The sequence below is a fragment of the Amyelois transitella genome, chromosome Z (genome assembly GCF_032362555.1).
Source record: "Amyelois transitella isolate CPQ chromosome Z, ilAmyTran1.1, whole genome shotgun sequence".
In the NCBI taxonomy this organism is placed as follows: Eukaryota; Metazoa; Arthropoda; class Insecta; order Lepidoptera; family Pyralidae; genus Amyelois; species Amyelois transitella.
Window position 1 is genome coordinate 9,522,553 of NC_083535.1, and position 27,403 is coordinate 9,549,955.

General features: G+C 33.6%; 1 protein-coding gene across 2 annotated transcripts in view; it reads right to left on the bottom strand.

Moving 5' to 3' along the window:
• The window catches only part of LOC106133975 (WD repeat-containing protein 47), a 58,651-nt gene that overhangs the window by 14,040 nt on the left and 17,208 nt on the right, over positions 1-27,403 (bottom strand). For both annotated transcript variants that reach the window (XM_013333900.2, XM_013333901.2), the window contains 3 exons: positions 14,706-14,929; positions 9,902-10,079; positions 1,242-1,385 (listed from right to left, as the gene is read on the bottom strand). In XM_013333900.2, coding sequence (XP_013189354.1) covers positions 1,242-1,385; positions 9,902-10,079; positions 14,706-14,929 — 546 coding nt within the window. The remainder of the gene's footprint in view (positions 1-1,241; positions 1,386-9,901; positions 10,080-14,705; positions 14,930-27,403) is intronic.

Genomic DNA, 27,403 nt, shown 5'->3' on the forward strand with positions numbered 1-27,403 from the left:
AAGATGGCGCTTAAATGTATTGCGTCGCCGTTAATAGGCAATTTTCTAGCTCGTGGACGCATTCTACATTTATTGGCAGTGTCTGTGACTATCAGTATTGACTTTTATCGCACGAGTATAAATAAATAGAGCAAAGTGAACAATTATGTACTGTCGTTACCTAACTGTAAACTCATTGATTCAAATATATCGATACTATCTCTACCTAATGATGGTTAACGAATTAAATAAATAGGACAAAATGAACAATGAACGTATTCAAGAATCTGCAACAATAAATTAGTATTATAGCGTTTATGCAATGTTAATTTTAAAATTACATAATATTATGTGTAGAATTGTTTTGACAGAGTCAATTATTATCAGTGTTGGTGTTTATCGTAGGAGTATAAATAAATAAGGCAAACTGAACATATTTAAGGTTCTGTAACAAGTATCAAAACAACTAATACAGATCTATCTAGGTATGTATGTATTGACTTTATATTATATAATGTTAACTCTTAACTATGTTTTATTTACAATTTCGGTAGTCTTTAGTGCATCGTAATTATATTTCATACAATAACGATGTAAAATTGTACAGTTTAAGCGGGCCATTAAAGTAATGAACAAAACACTTTACATCAACTTGTATTATGCTCTCAACTTGGTCAATATTATCATAAAGGAAAATAAATTGAATGTATTAATGTTTTAATGTATTGAAATTTGGCATTAAACTGATTCTGATGAGACTAGAGATAAAAAAGTTATAGATGGAAAACAAAATAGTCACTAGCTCGACAAGGATTAAATGTCACCGATTCCTCACCTTCTCTCTTTTATAGTTCAATCGTTCTTTCCCAGAATTAAGTTACGTTTTCCTATATACATTTAGCTAATGAAATCTATACAACTAAAGATTTTGTGCAATATGTATTAATTACTAATAAAAATAATAAAAATCAATTCCTCAAAGAAATGAGATTGAGAATTCCTATTTAAATTGTTTATTCTGTTATTTTTAAAAGGCGTTATCTTTTAAGATTATACCCATAGGCTTATTTTTATTGTACGTTTTCGCCGTTGGTATAGTAAAATGTAAATTCCCGAAAACTAGCTAACTGAGTTGCCCGCCTTCAAACATCTTACTGATTTCAAACTCGCATGTCTGAGTATTCGTCTAAAAATATCGCACAGTCAAAACGTAATGCAGGATGAACTAGGATTTTTTACTGACTAATGAATATATCTCTCACCTGGAAAGTCTTCCCTGTGGCGCAGTCGGTGACATATATCTTGCAATCTCCGGCACCCCCACTGACCAATAGGCTCGTCTTGTTTGAGGTGTCTTCTATGAAACAGACATCGCGGACCGTGCCGTCGTGCATAGTTAGCTCCACCTGGGGGTAACACGTTGTAGTTAAATACATCATCACTAATTAGTACAAGGCCAGGCTGATAAAGCAACGATACCAACTAACACATCCCAGTAGAATTCCAGAGACTATTCTTCGATTAAAAGACGAATATATATCATATTTGACGAGCCTGACCATTTGAGTTGGGTTTGTTAACCACTCAATCACCAAAGCTCTCAAACATTCTTTTAATAAATTACTGATTCATTCGCATATTTATTTTGTCACAAAATTTATCAGATAATTTTATCTAGACTCCAATGTAGAAAGATGGAAAAATAAAATGTATTCTGTAATGAACATTCTCAATCATGGCTTGTCGTAATTTATCGTCAGCAAACTGCTCGACATTAACAAATTAAGTCCTTTATACTCGTAGAAAATAAGCTTCAAATATGAATTTATATTTATTTATGTAAACAAAATTATATACAGGAGCATTTAATACAGCAATTCTAGTACCTACACAGGTGCTACTTATTCAAAAGAAATATTTCCAGTAGACCCATGAGAGGAGAGATGAATTTTGGAGCGGTATGGCGTGTGCATAAATATAGTTTAACATATTTAACTAAAGATACATGCTAATACTTACATAATTAACTAATATATTCTTATTGAGATGAACTCGAAATGCCTACATTGTTCAGTTACATTCCATACTTATATAAAAAATGATAAAGCATAAGCCTCATATAAGCAGCATCATTTTTGACAATCCGAGGGCATAACATAATGCTACATTTTCGGGAAATTCTCACTACAGCGGCAATATCTACTGCGATATAAATTAAGCGAAGTCGTGATTCCCTTAACTGGCACGCAATTATGAAACAATTAACCGATCATAAAATAATATTGTACAAACAAATTGTAATCCATAGATAATCTGACACAGCGGTTATGTATCGCGTGATATCGACGAGGATTACTGATATTACGGCGTTCGTTTATCTACAATAGTTACATTTCTATCCGACGGATTACCACGGACGGCGCAGGCGGTTGGAAAATCCTCCGCTTTTCAGACCTAATCATATTTATCCTCTCACTTAGTAATCCATTACTGTTTAATTTTGCAATTTTCATTTTGTAGCACGTACTTATTATGTTGACAGAGATAGATTGGAACTATATATACTTACTTACAAATAAAAAAAGAAAAGAAGGGTTTAATTTTAATTTAATCTGGATTCATCGGCAAATTTTCGCAAACCTTAACCTACGATTGTAGTTGCTTACACATAAGTTGAATACACAAGTTGTGTTGCCTAACAACTAGAAAACTTGTGTTGTTTGCATATTTCAAATATATCATGCTACATTTCATTCAAATCCGGAAAAAATATTGCAAAAACTTTCTCACTCCATAAAAACGAGTCGTAAATCTCACATAGAATCAAACTATTTACTAGATCAATGATTTGTGAGATTTACTGCCTAACATCACGCATAAGTCGTAATATCAAAACGATAACATCCGCGTACGGCGTTCACATAATGTTAAGGATAAGAAACAATGACAAAAAGTATTGTAGTCAATTTTATAGACACAATTACACAAAACGGATGTGCCTAATCAATTAAAGTTTATAGAAAAATTGGTCAACTCAAACGACCTTGTGTTCATCTGATAAGGTATCAACAATTTGGGACGAAAGCGATCTAATCATATCTGCGCTTGTATCTGTTCTAAATAATGTAATATTTACATTGTCTCAGAGTTGGCGTTATAAAACACAAAATGTTTATTGCGCGAAAAAAATCTCAATGTAATAATGTTGGGAACATTTAACAAATAAGATGATATCAAGTAGTTTTGGGTAATACAAGAAATAGAGATGATATAATCGCCATCGAGTTTTTGTTGTTATGAGTCAAGTAGCCTAGATGCGTGTGAAGAACATGGTGTCGGTAACAAAATGCAGCTTAATTGGCGCTAAAATAAGGTCATTGAACAAAAACAAAAAGAATTTTGACTGTCATCTCAGCGGACACGAAAATTGTAATTTGTCCATTTATCAAAAAATATGAAAATGAAACTTTTAAGTGAAAATGCTGCAGCGAAGATTGTGGACGGTTTCTTCAGAAAGTTATGACAAGTTTAAAACAGGCGGTCTCTCTGACTTGCATAAAATATATCTCATTGCAAAGCAACTTTGGTCAATAAATTTAACTAAATGATAATATGAAATTAAAAAGAAAAACATTTTTATCCATACCTACTAAAATGGTACGATTGCTGCTGAACATAGTAGTGGTGAATCCTATTTATACGAATCTCAAGTACATATTCCGGATCATACCCTTCGAGGGCGCGACAGACAGATGGCCCGATTGCCACGAAATTCGAAAGAAATTGTGTTTAGTGTTAAAGCCACTATCACACTTGCCCATAAAATATATATTTTTTTCACCAAACCAAAAACATTATTTACATACAATACCTAGCTAGGTACCTACTTAAAATGTATCACCAAAAGCTATTTTCACAAACTTATTGGCTGTACGCAAAACCAATCATTGAAACATTTAAGCGATTTTTCCCTACTTTAAATGGTCAGCACCATGTGATCACCATCGTCTTAAAATGCCTAAGACGAAGATTCAATCAAAATGTAATTTATAAGAGATTCTGGTAATTTAAGGGAATACCATCTCTTAACCTACTTTAAGTTTACCTTTATTGAGCAAGTGTAACAGTGCCTTACGACAAGAAAGTATGGCTAATTTAAACAAATTAGATGCGACCAACGGTACGGCACAAATCTTACTACCAAGATTCACGCAACTGGGCTCGTGCGTACGTCACACGTGAACGTTAAGTTAAATTGAGTCTTACTTTATATTATTTCCTTCTGTAGTTAAAGATTTTTTGGTACCAAATATGTTCCTTAGACATGACTAGCGCGTGTAACTCTTTGACCATGGTGATTTGCTAGTTTAAAAGTGTTAAAAGTACTTATTTCATTGTATCAAGTAGTATTTTCATAAAATAGACAAATGCAAAGACAAGACTTATCCAATAAACAAAGGCTCCATTTACTTTGCTTCGGGGTCAAAATTAATACCGGTCCTCAAAACGGAATACATTTAGAAGTGAAAAGTACGTAATATATCGTTGAATATAAATCTATTCATCTCAGAATTTTATAGAAGAAAGTAAAGTCTTCATTATAACGCGGAAGTTACTAGAAGAAAATAATATTTTTTTACATCTTTTTTTTTTATTAATACTGCTTATTACAACAAAATACGTTTCATAGAAGTATCAAATATAAATGATGTGTGCCAGCACCTTTAGATGCTGCTCACATTCGCGACTTCCCTGTATTCGGTGATTGACAAGAAGATTCTCTCGTATCGTTATCGATTCCCACTCCAATTATCGAAACTGGATTCGTTTGTTTTCCACACGAGTCATGTAACTGGGTTGTTATTGTCGGCACACATGGTGCAATTTTACACATGAATTATGACAACACTCGGTTAGATCTCTTAACAAGGATTCACATTGTCCCATATAATAAAATCTGGGATCAAAATATATACAAATATGTGTTCTTGTTTGGAATTAACTGAAAGTAAATTGCTGGAAAGTCAGGAGTTATATAGTGTTGACACCAAGACCTTAACGGAACAAATCTCACAGCTTGAGGAAAATGTATCCAATCTGTTGGAAAAAAATACTGAATCTCTCAGACAAATCTCCGATCATGTCATGGCTACAGAATCATTAATTAAAGATGCTAATTACATTGAGGAAATGATTAAATCCGCAGGAGACTTATGTACCTGTGGAATATTTAACGGGTCAAGTATCAGTAGTACCGTAGTTCCCTCCCCATGTCTTGGGGGCTTGTCTGATAGTATGCCGGAGAGTGTCGGTGTTGATATGTGTAGCCCCCAGAACACAGTCATTTTTTCAGACAGCATAGGACGCAACATGGGTAAACTGTTTAGTGAGAATTTATCAAATATAATAAATTATTGTCTACCCAATTCCAACTACTCACAAATTATTAATTGTATAAAAAACACACAATTGAGCAACACATCTACAATTGTTATAATGGTTGGAAACAGTTTAAATATTAGTAAACAAGACCTTATTCAGGGTCTAGGAACTCTGAATAATTTAAATGTAGGTAAAATAATTTTTTGTGCTTTTCCCTATATAAGTTGTCAGACGCCAAAGAAGAATAAATTTATTCATTTGATGAACAATATTGTTCATAATATGTCATGTCGTCATGACAAGTTTGTATTTTTTGATACAAATTTGTTCATAAAAAATTGTTTTTTGACTAAAGATAATATTTATCTTTCTCGACTTTATAAAAAAAGAATTGCTACTTTGATAGCAAATAACATAAAAGAATGGACGAGTTTACATTGTGGTAAACTACATTGTTTACAAAATCTGACAAAATCTACAGAATCATTAAATTTTTGTAATGATGATTCTGTGGATGCTACATGTGGTTTAAACTAAACCACAGGACAAAAGGAAGGACAAATGAATTAAAAATTGTACACCAAAATATACAGGGCCTTCCTGGCAAAGAACTTATTATTGATCTATTTAATGAAAAAATGGATGTTAATATGGTGTGTTTGACTGAGCATTGGATCTTGGAGGGTGAGCTGATGCCCAGTCTTAACAATTTTAATGCGGTGAGCTGCTTCAGGAGAGGGTCTGCAATCAGAGGCGGTTCTGTAATATATGTTAAAAATGGTCATCGCTGTAAGGAGCGCCATGACATAGTCAGACTTTCTCTTGAGCGCTGTGTTGAGGTATCTTGTGCCGAGCTTGAGGAACACATTGTTATTTGTATTTATAGTCCACCCAACAGTAGTATTATGGATTTCCTGAATGTAATGGAGGAAGTTCTAATAGTAGCTACAAAAAGTAATAAGAAAGTAATTGTTTGCGGTGATTTTAACATTGACATATTAGTTAGCTCCACAGTGACAATACAGTTTCTTAACCTATTTAAATGTTTTAACTTAGATAATGCCTTCTTGGAACCAACCCGCTTCACTGCCACATCTGCTAAATGTATTGATAATGTTTTTAGTGAACAAAAACCAAATAATAAAAATGTATTTAGTAAATTACCCTCTGATCACTGCGGTCAATTAGTTACCTTTTCCACTAAACGTAGTACACGTGATGGATTAATTATGTGCAGACCTATCACAGCCCATAAAATCAATAAATTTACAAGTTCTTTAGAAAATAAAATTTGCGCAGTAACTTACACGGGCAGCGATCCTAATGGTCATTATAATAAGTTATTTACTACCATTTCAGACGCGTACTCTAAAACATTTATACAAAAGAAACGGAAATGCAATAATAACTTTAAATTCAATGAATGGGCTACTGTTGGCATCTACAAAAGTAGAAAGACTTTGTACGATTTATATGCCCAAAAACAGTATCGATTTGAAAGCGGCTTCGTAGACCATGTTAGGAATTATTCAAAAATTTTCAAAAAAGTATGTCTACATGCAAAATCTTTGTTCATTAAAAACAAAATAAGTAATGCTCCTAACAAAACAAAGGAAACCTGGAGTGTTATAAACAAGGAAACTGGTAGAAGTAATTTTAAAGAAAATATTAATGAAATTATATTTAATGATAGGAAAATTACCTCTACAACAGAAATAGTAAATTTATTTGAACATTTTTTTACAAATATACCGTTGGAATTAACTTCTAATATTGACTCATGCCCTAATGAAGCTGAAATACTACTTAAAAATAATGTCAGCATTTGCAGTTCCAAATTTAAATTCTTAAATATTGACCCTACTGACATTATTAATACCTTTAAAGAACTTAATCTGAAAAAGTCTGAGGATTATTGGGGTATGTCGGCTGTTGTGATATGTCATATTATAAATATTATAGCTGGGGACTTAGCCTATATATTCAATAATTGTGTTGACCAAGGGATATTTCCAAATTTAATGAAGTATAGTAAACTAATTCCATTATTCAAGAAAGGTGAAAAATCAGATCCTGGTAATTATAGACCAATCTCAATTTTACCAATTTTGAGCAAGGTGTTCGAGAGAATCATGCTTAATCAAATGCAGCGTTACTTTAAGTCTAATAAATTATTTCATAGTCAGCAATACGGCTTTACTGAGGGGAAATGTACAACAGATGCAGGTGTGGCTCTTGTCACTCATATTCTCAATGCATGGGAAGACTCACAGGATGCCATCGGAGTGTTTTGCGATCTGACCAAAGCATTTGATTGCGTAGATCATAGAACTCTTCTGCTCAAGCTCGCTCATTACGGGTTCGATACTGCTGCCGTTGAACTAATTAAATCATATCTTAGTGATAGATTACAGACGGTAGATTTAAATAACACAAAATCGAAAGGAGCGACGGTAAAAATTGGGGTACCGCAAGGTTCCATTTTGGGACCTTTTCTCTTTCTGATATATATCAACGACCTGCCTTGCATGATTGAGAAACAGACTGGCATCGTGTTGTTTGCAGATGATACGTCACTAATTTTTAAAATGAACCGCCGTAGCGAAATCTGTGATGATGTGAATAGCACTTTAGCCGCCATCTCTAACTGGTTTACAATCAACAACTTACTGTTAAATGCAAATAAGACCCAATGCATTAAGTTTACACTTCCCAATGTGCGGCAGGCAAATGTGGATATTAGTATAAGTAGTAAAAGATTAGATTTTGTTGATAGTACTACTTTCTTAGGAATAACATTAGATTCAAATTTGAAATGGCATGCTCACATTTTAAAACTTTCTAAAAGGCTTAGTTCTGCAGCATACGCTATTCGTCGTATTAGGCATTTGACGGATGTGGCAACTGCTAAGCTAGTATATTTTAGTTATTTTCATAGTTTAATGTCATATGGTCTACTGCTTTGGGGATCAGCAGCAGACATACAAACTATTTTTATTTTACAAAAAAGGGCAATTCGATATATCTACGGTCTTAAACAAAGAGATTCCCTTAGAGATTTTTTCAAAAACCTAAATATTTTAACTTTGCCCTCCCAATACATATTCGATAACATCATGCATGTTAGGAAAAACTTAGACTCTTTCAAAAAAGTAGGTGAATGTACTAGTAGATCACTGCGGAACAATTACAAGTTGTCGATCCCAGCACATCGGCTGGCTAAGGTAGGGAAATCTTTTCTGATTAATTGTATAAGATTTTATAATAAATTACCAAAAAGTGTTCTTGAAATGAATGATAGAAAATTCAAACAGTATATTAAAGTTGAGCTTTGTAGGAAAGCCTATTACAGCACGGATGATTATATTAATGATAAACATGTGTGGCCCGAGCTGGACATAATGGCCTCTTAAATGCTTGTGTATTTTTGACATGATCTTGACATAATTTGTACAGTATGTACATATTTTATTTTATATTTATTTTATTTGACGAAATATTCGTATTGACATAATCAGTTCTACATTCATACATGTTTTTTAATGTAGACAATGTGCATTCGTCCACGATTTAGATTTAAGAGATCTATATTTGTAAATTGACGTCCTATGAAAATGCTGCAGTGTAGTTTGTTCCGCCGCTTCTTCTACACATGCGCTTTGGAAGCGGTAGTAGTTATAATTAGATTTAAGTTATGTGACGTCAATAAGTGATACCTTGTATCCAATTTTGAAAATAAATCTATTCTATTCTATTCTATTCTATTCATTTCATTTTTGTGTACCTAAGTGAAAAATTGTCTGTTCAACGAACATAATTATACTTTCATTTCGAGAACGACGGCGTTCGTGAGATGAAAGTTTGACAGATGCAAAGACCTTAATTTAAATAATAGTGCGCTCCAAGTTAAAGTTTTTAGTAACGACGTTCAGATTTCTTGAAACATTTTTGTTCACTGGTTCATTATTATATAATTTGTCAGCAGAACATAAAATATCTTTCAAACTACGCCGACTCACGTAGTGTGTAATGGATTGCTTCATTATGAACTACACTACTACTTCATTCAACAAAATAACTACGAAGCCGCATCGCAGAGAGGCTTTGTATCTCATTCAAAAGTTTAGATATCTCAAAACGTGAAATTATATTAATTAATTGGTATAATAAATGTCTAATCGCGGTGAGTCACCGCTCATTTAGATTCAGTTTCAGAGCTTTTAGTAATTCAAACAGTGAGAACTTTAATAGATATTTTAGCAAATATGCAGAGATTATAGCAAGTGGAAATGGAAATGTAGTAACAGCTTACCCTAAATATAAAAAGGCGTGATGATTATGTAAATTTAGTATATATAATATGATCAATATCCTACTTGTCCTTCAAGGTAACACTAGTGGGAGTTAAGGCTAATGAGCTTCACTGTCGTAAGTACCCATCGCGAGGATATCGGCCAATGGACTCCAAGCCAGGCAGTACATACCTACGTACTATTTGCTTACCCTTCTGTTTCTAGTATAAAATGTGTTCATATCCTACCTCCTGTCCCTCAAGGTTGCATTGGTGACTGTTAAACCTCATGAGTTTCACTGTCTTGTCGTTCGACCCCGTCGCGAGGAGATCGCCCGCCGGGCTCCAAGCCAAACAGTAGATGCTTCCTTTGTGGTGCTTCGTTCGTTTTAGAAGCACGGTGGGCGCCGTAGGTGCACTGTTGTCTCTGTTAACAATATTTTTTTTTATTGTATCTATTGAATTGAGGTTTAGATATTATAAATGATAAAAAGCTTTGTGTAACAGTCACCTAGGGCAAATGATGTCAGTAAAAAATAAAGGTAATTAATATAAAGTTATTAAAATATCGACCTTAGAAATTTAATCCAAGATTTTTAATAATGTAAAGGATTTTTTTTAATTATAAAGGAGAAATAGAAAAAATAAACAGAATGTCCGCATCAATAGAATGTAAACTGAAACAGCTGTAGACCGGTATAGTTAAACTAGAAATAAATATCGAAAACGGACCTTAAAGTTTTCAGCATAGTGGCGTAGGTTATAAGTATGTAACTGAAGGAAGTAGAAGAAGGAATACGCAAATAGGGGAAGAAACATTAAAAATATATAAAAAAATAATTCCTACAGTGTTAAATATAAGTAGTAATATACAGTTTGGCCTGCATCTACGGCTCTACATTGTCTAATGAACTTTGTTAATTGACACGCAAACGGGCAGTTGGAATAGTAGAGCGTAAGAACCAGGATTAGGAGAAACTCAAGTTTTTAATTAAATTACACGTTCAACCATCAGATGTGGTTATGTCCATTGAAGTTAGTATCTGTCTGATGCACTGTATGCAGACAGACTATGCAGCTATGTCTCGAAAAGATTAACTTTAGCGCTGTAAGACTAAACTTAGAGACTAGGACAAATAACAAAAGTTTAATCTATAACTTTATTATCTGCTTATACAATGGAAAGCTATTACTTATTAAATGTTTTTGAGATGTATATAAATCGCAAACACTTACAAATATTGCACATAAACGATGAATGGAAAATAGGATAAATTGGTACTCCTAGTTTACTTTTTTGTCCTTTGTAATATAACGGGAAGGGGTTTTGAAAGTCACATTCAGCTACTCAGAATAATATAGAAAGAAAACCGCACAAGCCGCCTTTATTAGAAAAAAAAACGCCGGTTAGGACAGATCCACTTTCTTGTTAAACCCACGCACACCTGTCTGTATGATAAACTGCCTCTGAACTGAGACAGAACAATTTGTCAAATAGCTAATGGCTCAAATACAGGTGCAAAACGTTCGATAATATATCGTCATAGATTTTGATTGTTCAATAATAAATAGAAGCTAGCCAAGTTTATGACAATTTTAGGTTAGAGAATTTAAGTTAAATAGGTTTGTTGAATTCTGTAAAGAAAAGTAAATAAATGGTCACACTATTATTAATACTTATAACTTTCATTCAGAAATACAAAGAAACAGCGAATAGTAAAACTGAGACGGACTTACCGCTAGAATAGAGGAGAAATCTCAGTATGATAACAAAGAAAGTAGTTAATTTATGTGATAATTAAAGACGACTTTAATATAATAACCACAATCAAAGATTTACGATGCTGATCTGTTTGAAAATGTATCCAAGATTGTTAAGATTACTTATTTTATTCTAGTAAATGTGTTTTCGTCTTAAACAAACAGAAAGCGCGGGCATACTAGTATGAATATATGAAAGAAGATACAGAATTGATTGATATATCAACGCGTAGCCTAAACCGCTCTCTCTGGAAATTTGACATAGGCATAAAGGTTCCTTATGTAGATTTCCGTTGCAACAAAATTTTAAATGTCTAATAATTATGCATGTCCTATTAAAAAAAAAAAGAACATGAATTTTTATTTTTAGTCTACGTGTTTTGTATTACGCGTGTAGTAAACACGCGTACATATATTCATTAAATTTTCACCATATAGCGGCGATAGAGTGCGAAATATCGCATACATTATCATTAATGCCATCTCATTTTATTTAATGTACCTACAATTTTAGTTTTGTAATACGTACTTACATACATAGATTCGACGTAATCCAAGTGTTATTTCGTAACTGGCCATTAGCCATACATATGACTGGTGAGACAAAGTTTTTACTGGCCACTTTCACATTAAGATGTGTCTTTATTTCAGGAGTGATTCGTTAAAATAATTTAAGTCAGCGGAAAAAAGATGTAACATCAGTCCCCTTTGCCAAGTTTCAACGGTCGGAAGCGTTTCTATATTACGAGCCGCTAATACCTAAAAGATGGAATACTTTTATTCTACCTGTTGCGCGGTATCTAAATATCTTTTTAACGAAATTCATCTTTTTAGAGATTATTGTTCTTTGTAGATTGACATATATATATATCACGTCGAAAATACTTACAAGGTAGACTAAGCCAACCAGTCTCGAAAATACTGAATCTAATTCAGATGGATAACTTTTCGATGAAATTGAGATTATATCAGTCTTCTTCTCATAAACCTTTACTCGTTCATCGACTTTTTTCGTTCACCAAGTTTGTTTAGACATAACTTTACTTTCACATGCGTCGTTTGGTTTCCATCAACTCTAAAGCATAGTCTTTGAAATTTAGCGCAAATAGTTGCGTTGTCATAATTCTGTTCTTTCGCTTCATCCGTATACATGATTCCTTTCTCTTCTTGCTAGCTCTTCTATTTAGCGTTTATCAAAATTGTAAAATCCTCCGGATATACAAAATTTACTGCCACTCCCGCATGGGATGTATAATCACCCTTCTACGCAGCCTTAACGAAACAAGCGCGGGATAGGGGGGTTCAACTAAAACGCGTTACGAATTGCCCACCCGTTTCCCAGGAGGCGAGTTAGACCCCATCAATGTTCTTCCACGCGGGCGGCTTTACAAAGGACACCAACTACCGTATAATACATCCATCAGTAGCTCTAATAAGGTCACAAGTATTTTTGTCCTTCTAATGTCAGATGTATGTATGCGTCAGTAGATTCGCTTTAAAATAAACTATCTAACTATTATGATTTTGTTTAGGTTTATGAAAAGGGTTGCAATGAACTTCGTGTCTCTTCACCAAACATTTCCCTATATATCTAAGAGAATCTTTATAAATAGATGAATTCACACGTTTCAAAAGATATTCCAAAAAATCGTAAAGGCCAATTTAGAAACAGCGAAAAATGCTCTCAAGCGACTTTCCTACGGGTCATTGCTCTTATATCTTGGTTAGTCATGATGGAAGTGTGTACGTAACCTTAAATAGCATATTCGAGACATGAATAACAACTAGTTGATACAACTATCGACTCGAACCAATCAATCATATTAATACACGGCCATTTAATACATTAAATCATTTTGTAAGCGGTCTGCAATAGTTCACTTAACAACCTTCAATCATTCAAGTAAAAACTTCATTGTATTAATGTTTTTTTTTTAACTTATTTTGGTAATCAAAATGACAATGTATTTTAATTGTTCCATTATAATCATGAAGTAATTGAGTTATTGCACGATTTTCAGAGTTGGTCTCTAAAATTAAATTCTAATTGTTTTTACCAAACAAGTTTAATTTAATATCAATACAATTTGTTACTATTTTACAAAAAAAAAATAGATTTACTTCATAGGATTGTTTCAGCTATATTTCACCGAATCTCAGAGGAATTTATATTCGCAAGACGAAAAGGTCGTGCCGGGGCGTGAAGAAAGCAGGGTCGGCGAGCGCACGATCCGCAACTTTATAATTTACGAAGACAAGGAAAGTGTCACATTATTCCGTCCCGCTTCAACTTCCGAGAATCCGAGTTTCTTTATCTCTCACGATAGTCGTGAACGCAATGAATAAGTTGTTTGTTTACTACAATATTGTATTCAGCAAGAGATGCAAATGATTTCATAATTACGAATAGGTACTGAGCACTTTTTAAAATAATCTTTACTCGCCTTTGAACGATCAATCAAATTGTCAAACCGAATTAGGTGTTTTTTGAAATTAACAGCATTGTTAGTTTTTCTTACTGAACCGCCATTGACATAAAATTCGACATATGACGAGGCAAATATCTGAGAACCGATCCCGCCCCTATCACAATGCCACTGGCTTGGATGGATTATGACGTAGTGGCCGAAAACCTTCGAAACAATAAATAAAACAATTGAAGGGATAACTTAGCGTCGACGGTAGGGTTAAGATGGATGATTCTGCGACCCTTAGGATATTGAAAATTTTGAGATAGGATACGATAACAAACATAATCGAGAATATTGACTTTAATTACTTTTGGGACCAATCGGTTTCCATAACCGTAGATGTCATACATCATGGCTCGAGTATACATTCAGTATCTCCCAATTTCATTTTGTAAAACGGACTGATCATATGTTTATCACATATCATATTTTAAAAATAACATTGTGCTATTAAAACAACATTATGCTTATTTCAACCTAGATCTTTTCTGTTCACTTTTAATATTCAATAAAAAAAATTTGACAAAAATATAGTCACGAATATTTTAGATTAATTTAATTAATGGCTATCCCAGAGGGAAGCAGCTGTGATAATATTAAAAATAAATTTAATTGAACTGAAAATCATCTTTACGATAATATAATGGTACCTTCCACGAAAGGGTTGAATGAAAAATACTGCGTTAGCGATAATTCCGCCTTTGTACTATCTCTGTCTCTTTTGGGTTGTAATGTTTGCAATACCTATTTTTCTCATAGTTCAATTAAGTGTTTTACTCGTATCTATATTATTATAATTATCCTTTATATCAAGTACTTACTTGACATCTTCGATTTTTGGATAGGTGCATATCCTCAGCGTCTTTGTATTGGAGCCGACTGCATACAGTTTCCCGTTTGGATGGAATTCTGCGCAGCGGACCGCCTGAAGATCTTCCAGGACCGTCACTGGTTTGAAGGTGGGCCTGGAGCCGTTCACTTCAGCGCCGATACCAGTCGGAGCTGATAGTGGAACACCCTGGTGAACGCCGTTTCTGCTTTGTGCCTGTAGGAAAATTGTGATAATGAATCAAATAGTTGGGTCACTACTTATATGTAAATAGTTGTGACAGATTGAATTCTTGCACTTTATTCTTTTTGATTAAGCTATTTTTAGCTATCGCTTACTGTCGAGAAGTAGGTACCTTATTTAACAATAAAAAATACAGTTCGTGAGATGATTGTTGTTATAAGAAAAAAATCAACGAAAATGTTTTGAAAACGACTATCAATGTGTACATTTTTATCGTGTGTCGATAAATTCAGCCATTGCACACCAGTCAAAAATGTTTCGGCAAAGTATGCCAAAAGTTAATCGCTTATTAACTTCACGTGTACAATAAGAATATCAAAACAACATAATCCCTATACAATCTGGCTTGCATGCTGAGATAAATCTTTGTTGCATCAGACAACGCAGGTTTTGTGTCTCGGATCATGAGTCACGGCTCAAGCACGAGATGTTTTTGTTTGATCTTCCACATGTTTTAGATAACGAGCTGGTAGCAAAGCCCGGATAATCTATCATGTACATAAAAGGAAAATTTCTTGACGATAACAATATCGATTCTTTGTGAAATAGCTCTGTACGTAATCATGTACGTTTTATGCCATTATTGTACCTTTATGTAATGATAGGTGCAAGCAGTGCACGTGGGCAGTTGCTAGGCCTTTGATTTCTCATCATTTTGCATTTTGATATATGAGTCACAAAATAACATGTTGAGTTTACATATCTTTTGTAAGAAGTATCGTTAATCATGATGAAGGGGCGTGAAGGCATTAATTTTGCAGCGAAATTCATATTTATGTCAAGACGTGCGGAAGGTCAGCTCCCAATTCAAGAGCAGCGAACAAGGCCGTAGTATTTTTATAAATATAATTTTTCGTAACTGCGGTTGACATTACGTAAATCATTCTTCAGCGAATACTTTTGATGAGAACTGACAACTTTTTGCATTTATAAGCGATATTATATTTCAGTTTTATCATTACAAAAAACACAATTTATTGTCTGAACTAGTACAAATTATATCAAAATATTGCACAAATTCGAAATACTAAAGATTTTACAGTGTGTGTCAGGCAATAATAAAATACTTTGAAACTTTCTAAAAGGGCAAATTTTTCACAGCGTAGCGTGTCATATTAAAGTCAAAACGTTACCAAGCTGTTATTCAATTTGAACGTATCAAATAAAAAACCTTGATGTCACAGTTTATAGTTATGTAATTTAGTATTATCGATTATAGTGTTGTATCATGCAAAGTTCTCTGTCATTATGCCATTCCGGTAGTATCGATTTCACTGACATAAACGTTCATAAAACCTAAAATTATTGGTGTATTTTTTTGCAATATACTTGCATCAGTGCTAAGAAGTGATAAATTATACATTTGTTTATGTTTTTCGTTACATCCGTTTGTAAACAATTACCATAGGCAATGCTTGTAAATTGTAAATCTTAGGTCACAGATATAAAATTATTATCAAAATATGTATTAGTTACTATTTTTAATTCAGTGTAAAAGTACGTATGTAAGAACCTACATTGTACAAACAAGTAGAAAAGTATAAAAATATCAATATTTACACATGACCCCTTTTAAACCAACACGAAATTGTAGAAAATTTCTTCTTTAACTCCAAGATGAGTCTGATGAGCAATCATTATTTAAGGCTACTTGAAACCTATTAACACCCACAAGCCAGCAGAGCAAAGACAACCAATGTTTGGTATATTTGATCGCATACTTAAAATTCGAAGTTTACATAAAAGGTGTTACAAAAACCGTTGTCGAAGTCATAGTGACATCAGAGATGGACCGATGACAAAAACTAGCCATTCCTAATAGAACGAATCATCAGTTTCTCGAAAGCGTGCGAACAAATCAGATTATTGTGTTATGCAAGTTAACAAATCGTGCATGGAGAATAAGGGGTAGATAACTAAACCATTGTTAACTTAATCTTTATTAAACGAGACGATGTGAATTAAGAGAATAACTGCAACGAAGCATGTGGAATTTTATTCTTCTATATTTAAAATTAAACATTAGTGTTAAAATTATAGTTAAAATATAAGTTTATTATAATAGAACATCAAAGAGTTTTATAATTATAATCAACATAATTTATACTTTGGGCTTTGCCGCCAATGGCCGCTTTGTGAAATTAGCGCCATCAATGAAAAGCGACGATTTTAACGCCATCTACAAAAAGTGCGGCGCAGTTGCAGTTCTTTGACCTTATCGTTAAAATAAATTTGAAAATATTTTATAAGACTCTTTTTCTTTGGGCTAACTTACATATAAATCACTTCATTAATTTTAATTACCTTCAAATATATAAGAGAATGTAATCAATGTTATATCATCTTACTTACTTTATTATCATAAATATACTTAATACTATTCAATACATATTTTGATTTTTTTTTTGAAACTTGAATGAAGCATTACGCACCATATCTTTAAATTGTTCACGAGGGCAAACAATGCAATTAAAATTCGTATGAAACCTATGGTATTAAATTGCTGAATGTTTCTCAGTGACGACAAGATGCTAACCAACCAAATATAGATTTTTGCATCCCAATACCAATATAATAATTAAGTGTCTGGAAAAAAATAAAGGATACTTTTCATCCTAGTAAAAACCATAGGTACCGTGGAATTTAAAAAAAAACTATTCTTTTGTGGATCACGCATAAATTCGCGGGCGCGACGCGAAGCTGCAGTAAAAGCTAGAAGACCAAACATGAATACAACTATATACCTACGACAATTATAATTTTAAATACCTATCATTTATATACCAAGAATCGGATTCATAATTATGGGAACGAAATCACCAAGTTTTCTGATGATGATTTCATCAAAACTAAACACGATTTTATTTGGTATTCGTTTGTAACGATCCATCAAAGAAACCACCGTGGGAATAATGCATCGGCAAAGTTTGGGTATAAAATATTCAACGGGTCTAAACTGTAGCTTAACTCGCTGTTTCTGAATATTCGCCTATGGAATGGAATTCTTAGCAACAACATTAATAACGTTTCTAAGTTTCCCAACAAATAGGTAAGATACTTTGAAGACTGATAGTTTAAGGGTTATCTTTAAAACTCTTCCGTTAGTGACAGACAAACTTGCCGCGAAAACTGAAGTTAAAGATTTTTCGAGTGCAAAGCCGCGGGCGCTCTTTAGTGCTATCTATCGCATACTCCTGACATAAAGACCATTTTTATGGTTCAAAATTCTTGTCGATTTGGAATGTAAACATAGTGATATAACTTTGGAAATGTGCATGTGAAACCGCGGGCGTAATCATCTGAATGAATAGTCCAACAATTTGTCAAAGAGTAAGACAATTATTAATCACGAATTAATAACACTGCCGTTGGAATTAGAACTTAAAGATAAAAGTAGTAAATATCACATTGCCGTAAAGTATCACGATGAAGCATCAACATCGTAGAGATATTGTTGGAAACGTTCGAAATCAGGTAACTGGCGTGATTTTCATTTCGTTGTAGTGCGACGAGTGTTTGGATCTCGCAAGTTGTAATAGAAAGTGTACTTTACGGGTTTTTTTTTCTTATATTGTATGTACCGTTTGTTTACCTCCGCTTATTCCAGTGTCTTCGGTTCTCGGCACCTATATAAAATAGAAAAGGACCACTCCATTTCTCCTGGATGTCGTAAAAGGCGACTAAGGAATAGGCTTTTAAACTTGGGATTCTTCTTATAGGCGATGGGCTCCTGTCACAGCTGAACGTGGCCTGTCAGTTTTTCAAGCTCTGTCTACTCCACAAGGAATATAGACGTAATTATGAATGAATGAACGAATGTCTACCAAAACATGTCTTGTCACATTTCACAAGTTTTTTATGCATGTTTTGCTGCCGTCATCTACCTCTATTAGCGAATATGACTAATGTTATGCGATTTAATAAATCAACTTATTGTGTTGAAGTATTTTTCCTTTCATATCGTATGACTTGCTCACTGGCCTTGTGGTTGCTACTATTATTAGAAAATTGATATGTATCGAAATTATGCAACATGTTGCAGGTGAAGAATATGATTTTTTTATAGATGTAATTACTAATCTAAATCATACGTATTAATTAAACATATCAATATTATTTAAGTGTAACCTATTTAATTATTTAAACCTAATACTTATAGTCAACAAAAATGCATTAAATCAAAAATAATAATACATAATACATTTTTCTATTTGGGTGTCTCAGAACATCTCTTTAAATGTGCTTTGAAGACAACACAATACAATCTCAATCATCTAAAGTGTTAAAATTAGCACTATTCCATCAATCATCTAAGCACCAATACATGTAGTATTACTCGTAATAAACGTCGTTATATAATAACTAGCCAAAAATAGACGATCTTACATTGGTTACATAGAATATTGAATTAAAATTTATGTTTCAAAACAAAAATAAGTATAGAATAACTAATATATTGATACGATACTTTCGAAAAGTGGTGACGTGCAATAGTCGAATTGAATACTAAATCGCAATAATTAAATCCAGGAAATGTAAATGTGATATCGATTTATGTTTTAAACCTTATTTCATCCATACACATATTATAACTTTTCTTCATTTCGTTTTGTGCTTGTAACAAATTAGCTAAAAGAAATAACTATAGCTACCATTTTTTTGGTAAAGATATTTAGTAACAAGACATTTTAGCACAACAACTTAAGGGAGTGAAACCGCGGCCATAAATCTATTCATTTTCAATTTAGAATTCATGATATTAGAATACTTTGAATGTGTATTTGAAGATGGATATTGAAAAAAGCATAAATAACTTTTTGCCACAATTGCGCAACTATGATTAATAGAAGCCGTAACATTCCTAATAAGAAACTCATAAATATTAGAAATTTAAATAATATTGAAAACCTGAAGATATCGGCTCTTATTAATAAGCGATAGAAGATATCATAAATGTATAAAAAAAAACCATTTTAATCGGTACCGCTATCGCACACCAACCAATGTTATAAAGTATACCACGTTTTACCAAACATACTTGTTGGATCATTTCATAAACGATTTTTCAGTAACTTAATTATAGAACAGGTAAGTTGATATTTTAATGTTCCTTACACTTTTTAAAATACACAGAAACCATATAGGTCGTAAACTATTTCGTTCGTTCGTCAACCAACTGGAAAACGTACAACAATCTATATGAAACATGCAATGCAAATGTGAATAGAATAAAACACAATCATAAGACCGAATTAAAAGAAGAATCTTGATACTTTAATGATCTGGAACCTGAACAAAGGACCTCGTACAATACAAGAAACTTCGCCAAAAACAACGAACAGTCATCACTTGCGGTAGACTAAACAATAAGTAAAAATTATGAGAACATTCCACCAAACAGGAAAATATATGTGAGAGCTAAGAAGAAACACATCTCAAACGACCCAAGTTCGGCAAATGACACAAGTTTTATAACTGCTACTAAATCCCTTCCAAAGTGACATTATTAAAGGGACGTTTAGAGAATCTTATTACACTATTGTTACATTATTATTGCCGTTACATAAATAAAACTATGTTCCAAAATAAGACTTTGATGCAACAATACTTAATAAAATTCTCCACAATGGGATTCACATTCGCATTGCAACAGATTGTCGGTAATGAAACTAAAACTGCCCGAATTACCTAAAAACCTAATTCGCTAAATAAAAATAAAGCGTCAGATAAAAATGGTGAGGAATGAAATTACTGTGGTGTATGTGAATATGAATAAAAACTAGTATTGAACATCCGTTACGCGCCAGGACGGTACGTTGCGGTTCACCGGAGCTGAACGTGCTCCGACGCAAACCCGCGCTTCGTTCCCATACACAATATACCTCACCGACATCTTTTTGTATAATTTGCTGCGATATTGTAGCACCCAACATATGACATCGAATTAATATCATCGCTGCAGCGTTCAAAATAAAATTATTCGCTTCGCTTAACATTAAACTGATAATCATTAAAAAAATGTAGAAAGTACGCATAAATATAACTCTTAAACAAAAAGAAAACGCCCTTAACATCTACTAAGTCTGTAAAAAATTAAAGTGCAGCTGATAGCATAAATTCTCGTTGTAGAAAGTTGATTCAATTACCTGAAAGGCCGAGATTCTTTTAGGTGGAAGTACTTGTGGGGGTCTGTCGACTAGATTTTCCATTGAATGGCGAGTCATATATCCTTGTTTTTGGAATGACGCGTTGCTTTTATACGAAGTTCTGTTAAATTTGGTTGCAGGAGCGACGATTCTATTGCCATTCTCGTCATCATCTTCCCATTCAGTAACCACTTCAGTGCGGACATCCTCCAGAGACCGTGAACGACTGCACGGACAGGCTACGGGTGGAGCCGGGTTAGGATGTCTCAACTGCCGGAGTCTTTCTCTACTATGATACATTTCAGCATGACTCGGAGTAGGAGCACCCGCAGAACGATAGCTCGGAGATAAGAAATAATAGTCCCTTGACTTGTTACTGTAAGCACTCATTGCCGAAAAATCCGAATAAGTGGATCCCTTAGAGGATGACGTTTTGAAGTTCCTCATATCCATGGGATCTGGTGGCCGAAAGTAAAAATTGGGTTGCACCTGTCGCGATAGCGGAGGCCAAGGCCTAAACGGCGGCGCGTCGATATAGTGTGCCGGTTTAGACTTCATGTTGGATCGCGTTAGAGCATCCGATCGCAGCGTGGTCGGCGCCGTGCGGATGTTGTCGATGGAACTACGGCACTGTTGTCACGGCAGCGTGCGCCGGCCCACCACCTGCGTTGCACCACCATCGCAGCGCGTTAGAACGAGACGAGAACATGGAGAAAGGCACACTTGCGTTCCACTCGATCCGTTGAATGCGAATACAAGTGAAAGGGGTAGCCCGTGCGCGGTCAATGTGTTTAGCACGCTCAGTTATTGCTCGTAAGCAAGAATATCTCGTGTATTGTTCCACCGCATAGCGCAGTAAAATACTGACTTTATTGCAAATATGCCATTGTCATTTCTCGGCGGCTGTCTGCATACATACGCGGATACATTGTAGATAAACGAACCAGGCGTTCAAGCGCTCTGTCTATCAGACTTTCTAAATGATCATAATCTTATAGTAGGTATACAAAATGTATCTATTACAAAGCATACAGAGAGAATGAATGAACATAATATAGATGTGTTTCAAAATTCTTAATATTGATGTAACATTGATTTATTACTTTAAGTCAACACATCGTGAATCACGGAATGATCATTAGGTAAATCGAACAAGTGAACATACAATGGCCTTATATATGTAGATATCGTAAACTTAAAATAAGCTTCAACTTTCGCTTGCATACATGACATAGTTTCAAAGGAATAATGATTACGTTTTTACAAAGTTAGTAACGATGTTATGCTTCAGCATAAAAACAATACAATAAATCATGGCGATTATACTGCGCACGTCGGCACCCACACCAGACTAGAAATAACGCTGGAAAATTCAAACATTTAATTAGTCGCCTTATTCGTAACGAAGGAACTCAAGGCTGCACCATATACAGATCATATAATAAACAAGTTGTCAGAAGAAACTCATCATAATCATAATTTCGACCTACGCAAGGAAAACGAATAATTAAGACCCTTTGTCTACGGCGAAGATGTTCAAATTCCGGCTAAGGATGACCAATAAAAAACAATACAAGCACATTTAGTAGGACCGTTCACATAAATTTTATAGATGCAGCTACAGGTTACGTGATAAAGAAGATTGAAGACCTTTTTCAACAATCCACGATTAATTTTATGGTCGTAACAATGTTACTGTCTTTAAGCTACTGTTTACATATTTGTCGAGCAGCTGGCCTCTTTATTGGGTCTTTTAGATTACCGGGATAAACAAATTTAGACACATCGAATTACTATATATTATTTAGTTTTATTTGTTTTAAATCGTAATGTTATGGCCATTTTTTTCATATCATATGTGCAATTAATTACATTTATAAATCCCAAATTGATTATATAAACTTACTACAAACACAAAACATTTTTCATTAGGTACTAAACCATTGATAGATTTATGAATGTAAATTTGACCTAATGTGAATGCAATATTATCAGTTCTTTGGCCTTATAAACATTACATAATATAATTCAGATATCAATATATCAGTGTACTGACATAATATATCAATGTATGCAAGTCAAGAGATAAATGCGGCGATAAAGAAAGCCATTGAACAGAAAACTGTGTCATACGTGGTACAAGTAATGTTCCCACTAGCATTTTCTAATCTCGTCATCTGCAAACCAACGAAGTGTACGTCTGTCATGTAACCGGTTTATATTTCATTTGATGATGTTATAAAAGAGAAAATATTCAATAACAATGTCAATGAATTGAAGATATTACATTAAACGTTATCGCCTGCCGGTGCCGCTACCGCCTCTATATTTATTACAAAGGGGAAACGTAAGAAATCTTAAAATAAATAAAAAAACATTAAATCTGCAAAATACCAGCTCAGACAAGCTATTGAATTTAAGGCACTAACTTATTAATTGGTATGTTTATTGTAATCATCCTAAAATCAATATCGTTTATGATAAACTTAAGTATAATGGTAAAGTCAATTGCAAAGACTAAAAAAAAACCTAATATATCATGGGTGTATTTTAGAAGATACTAAATTCTATAACGTATTTTCAATTACTTTGAACTAAAGAAGATACTTCATTTGACCTGGGACTTATTAATGTCCTATATTCAAATGAAAATATAAGACAATCCAATTTAATATTTAAAAATAAACCAAATACCAGATTTTCCTAAAGACAATTTTCCTAAAGAGAGTATTAAAAATACCTATATTACATTAATTAAAATTAAATAAACACAAAATACGATAGAGCAATTAAAACAACGTAAATGTTCACAATTCAAAATACGACATGACTTCATTCTGACTCATTCTGACACACTCTACCAACGAAAAACCCTGTAGTTACACAGAAATGTAAACATTGTTTTGACAAATACTTGCCCTACAATTTGGCATATTATTTTCCTTCTAATTCTGATATTTTCATACAATTTCTTTGAAATGATTTTATAAATAAAACCATGATCAGTTATGTAATAGGTTTCCCCGCAAATGCTGCGGAGGTTAGATGGGATTCGCTTCGTGTAAATACATATTTCACCAGGATATGGCCAAAGGCGCACCCCGTGCTCGTATAGAGGTTAAGATGTAAACGTAACTAACGTCCCACAGAGGAAGTTTTTTTAATTAATATAAGTTTAATACATAGTGTGATATTTTTATTTAAATTCGTACACACATGTTTAATATCAATGCTTGATTTGTAACGCTGATAAGAGATTATTATGTCTCGACATGATTTTTCAATTGAATAAAAGGACTTGTGGCCTACATAACATTGACTGTGCTCACAAATGAAGCTGAATCATTAGGTAGTTACGGCATTATGTCTCGCAACGCAATCAATTGAGAACTATTGACTGATTGGCCCGATGTCTGCGGCGGGTCAAACTGTATATTTACGGGATTCGGGTTTCAGGATAAATTGAAACTAATTTAGCCAAGTACAACCTTGTTTTTGTTCCCGTTTGATTTGTATACCTAAAGCCTTGAGATCTTTAATTAAGCATGTAAAACTCATTCAAGTAAAAGAAGATAGATGAATCTCTAAAACATCCAAAATAAGCGAAGTTGGATATTTAAATATCCCGTTATCAGTTTTGATAACTGGCGAACTTTTCTACTTAGAGTATTTTATTACTTGTTACAACCTTTTCCCATAATAAACAGAATGTTTTACGTTGCGTAAAAGTTTGGGGATATTAACCTAGAAGTTTATATACAGTCGATATAGGTGCGAAGTCGTAACAGCCGAGACACAGGTTGGTGAAAATGTCCCGTTTTATATTAGCGCGAAAGGTTTAATTAATAGCTTTAATGGAAGCGTTATATGGGATTTATACGTGGAATAAACTGCAATATGACTCTTTAAGGACGCACAAATATAAATTGACATCTGGCATGGAATTTTAAGAATCTTAAGAATGAAAGGTCAGCTGTGTATCGAGAATAATTCGCTCGTTTGATGAACAGACCTCAGATCGTTACAACTGTATTGTATAAAGATGAATTGATATTCATTCTTGTGGTTGCAATATGTCTTATCTTACATAAAGTAAATATATTTTAATTACACATGTAGCTTTGTAATGACGATTGTCGACTTATAGATATGAATAGAATGTTAGAAAACAAGGTTCACCTAGAAAACTTGTTATGTATACAATAAAGACACCGTGACAAGTGGTTGGATTGAAGGCAAATAGCTACTTTTCCGGTAACCAAATATAACAGTAGTATGCCAGAACTACAAAAAACCTTCTTGTGTATGCTTTGTATTACATTAAGTCCCACATAACCGTTATGATAATAGCTATTAACTTATCGTGTTTTAAAAAATAATACCATCGACTGCCAAATTTAAATTAAATACTTTATAAAGTTTATATTTAATTTTATACAACATTAAAAATTGTCAGTGACATAAAATCAGATTATAATTGTTATTTGGAAATGTCTGAATGGCTTAATAACATAAAAAAAAATCGAGCGGCGTTTCCGTCAAATGTTATGATGATTATTTCTCTACACATGTAAATGAACGTTATTTTATTGTGATTTCTGATTTAGTCGCCGGTGACCGTTGGCAGTTGGTGGCCTCTCCTTGTATGGCAGCGGGTGTTGGCACGGAGCGGGTTTCTTCCAACTGGCGCCTTGTACAGAGGCACGGACACAAAATAATCAAAGCACAGAAGAATTCTTCTTTAATGCGATGGGCTTACAGCCTGGCACTATCTGAATCTCAATTTGATCATTAAGCCATACAGTTTAACGGGGTCTCCCAGTGTTTTTTTAAGACTGTGGGCTTGTCTACATAGTAAGGAATAAAGATTTGTACAGAAAAATGGTTCATATTTTACAAATGAGAGAACACCCCTCCTGTTATTTTGCTCGTATAGTGATATAGACATGGTCAATAATCAATTACGTATCAGTCAAGTCAACTTTATAACTCGAAATGTCTATAGTATTCAAACAGTTTTTATAGAGAATTCAATTTATTCGGTATTTTATTAAATGGATAAGTTAACTAATTTATTAAATTATATGTATATATATATATATATATACGACTTAATTCAGAATTGTACGGTTAATAAAAAAACACCAATTCAGATATTAAGTAACATGTGCTAACAATTCATTCTCATTCGTTTCAGTTCCTAGTTGGCACACGTATTTTTGTACTTAACTTTATTTTGCAATAACGCTTTGCCACTTACGACTACTCAACGACGTGAAGTATAGAACAAATAGGTAATCAGAAAAACTAAGAAAATATAATATTTTATGTAACTTCTAATGAATTCGTTGGAACATGACAAACACAACGCATGTTTATTGTCATACGTATATTTAGTAGCAATCAAGATCTAAGCACAATATTCATTACTCCGTCTTTGTTTTTATGTTGTCAATCATGCTGAACGTCAATTTATCAACTTCTTGCCCTGGTACATATTTAATTTCAATGGAATAAAGAAGCATATTTTAAAATTTGAACTACGTTTTTTGTCTTAAAACGAATTAGGTACACGAATGTATGTAAGTATGTAAAGTATTTAAAAAATATGTACATTTTCTTTTTCAACTTTTTTCTACTCTATTGTATTTTTTTGCTTTCTAGTGTCAATACTTATGTTTAAAAGTTATATGTATACATACATATAATCACGTCTATATCCCTTGCGGGGTAGACGGAGCTAACATTGTTTAGCCTAATACTGGAATTGAGATTCAAATAGTGACTGGTTGTTAGCCCATCGTCCAAAAAAAGAATCTTAAGTTTATAAGCCTATCCCTTGTTCGCCTTTTACGACATCCATGGGAAAGAGATGGAGTGGTCCATTTTTTTTATTGGTGCCGGAAACCACACGGCGCAACTTGATGAAATGTTAGGAAAATAGAAATTCAAGACACCCGTATTTTCGTATACAGAAGCACGCCTTAGGCTTTAATAATACATCGTTCGCAACCTGTGCGATCTTATAATCTCGAATCAATTGATAGTTAGAACCCGGTACTGACGCCAACTGCTTTCACAGTTCCTCCGATCGAAACGTTACGTATATGACGTTACGTCGACAACATAGCGTGACAACGACGTATAAATGAAACTAAAATCGAAACTAACACGATATTTCTTAAAGTTAAATCTTCACGCTCGTTACAAAAATCGTTGCAACTTAGAATCTATTTATTACACCGTAAATCAATATTGATCGCGAACTATGATTCGATGAACACGAATGGAACGTGCGCAT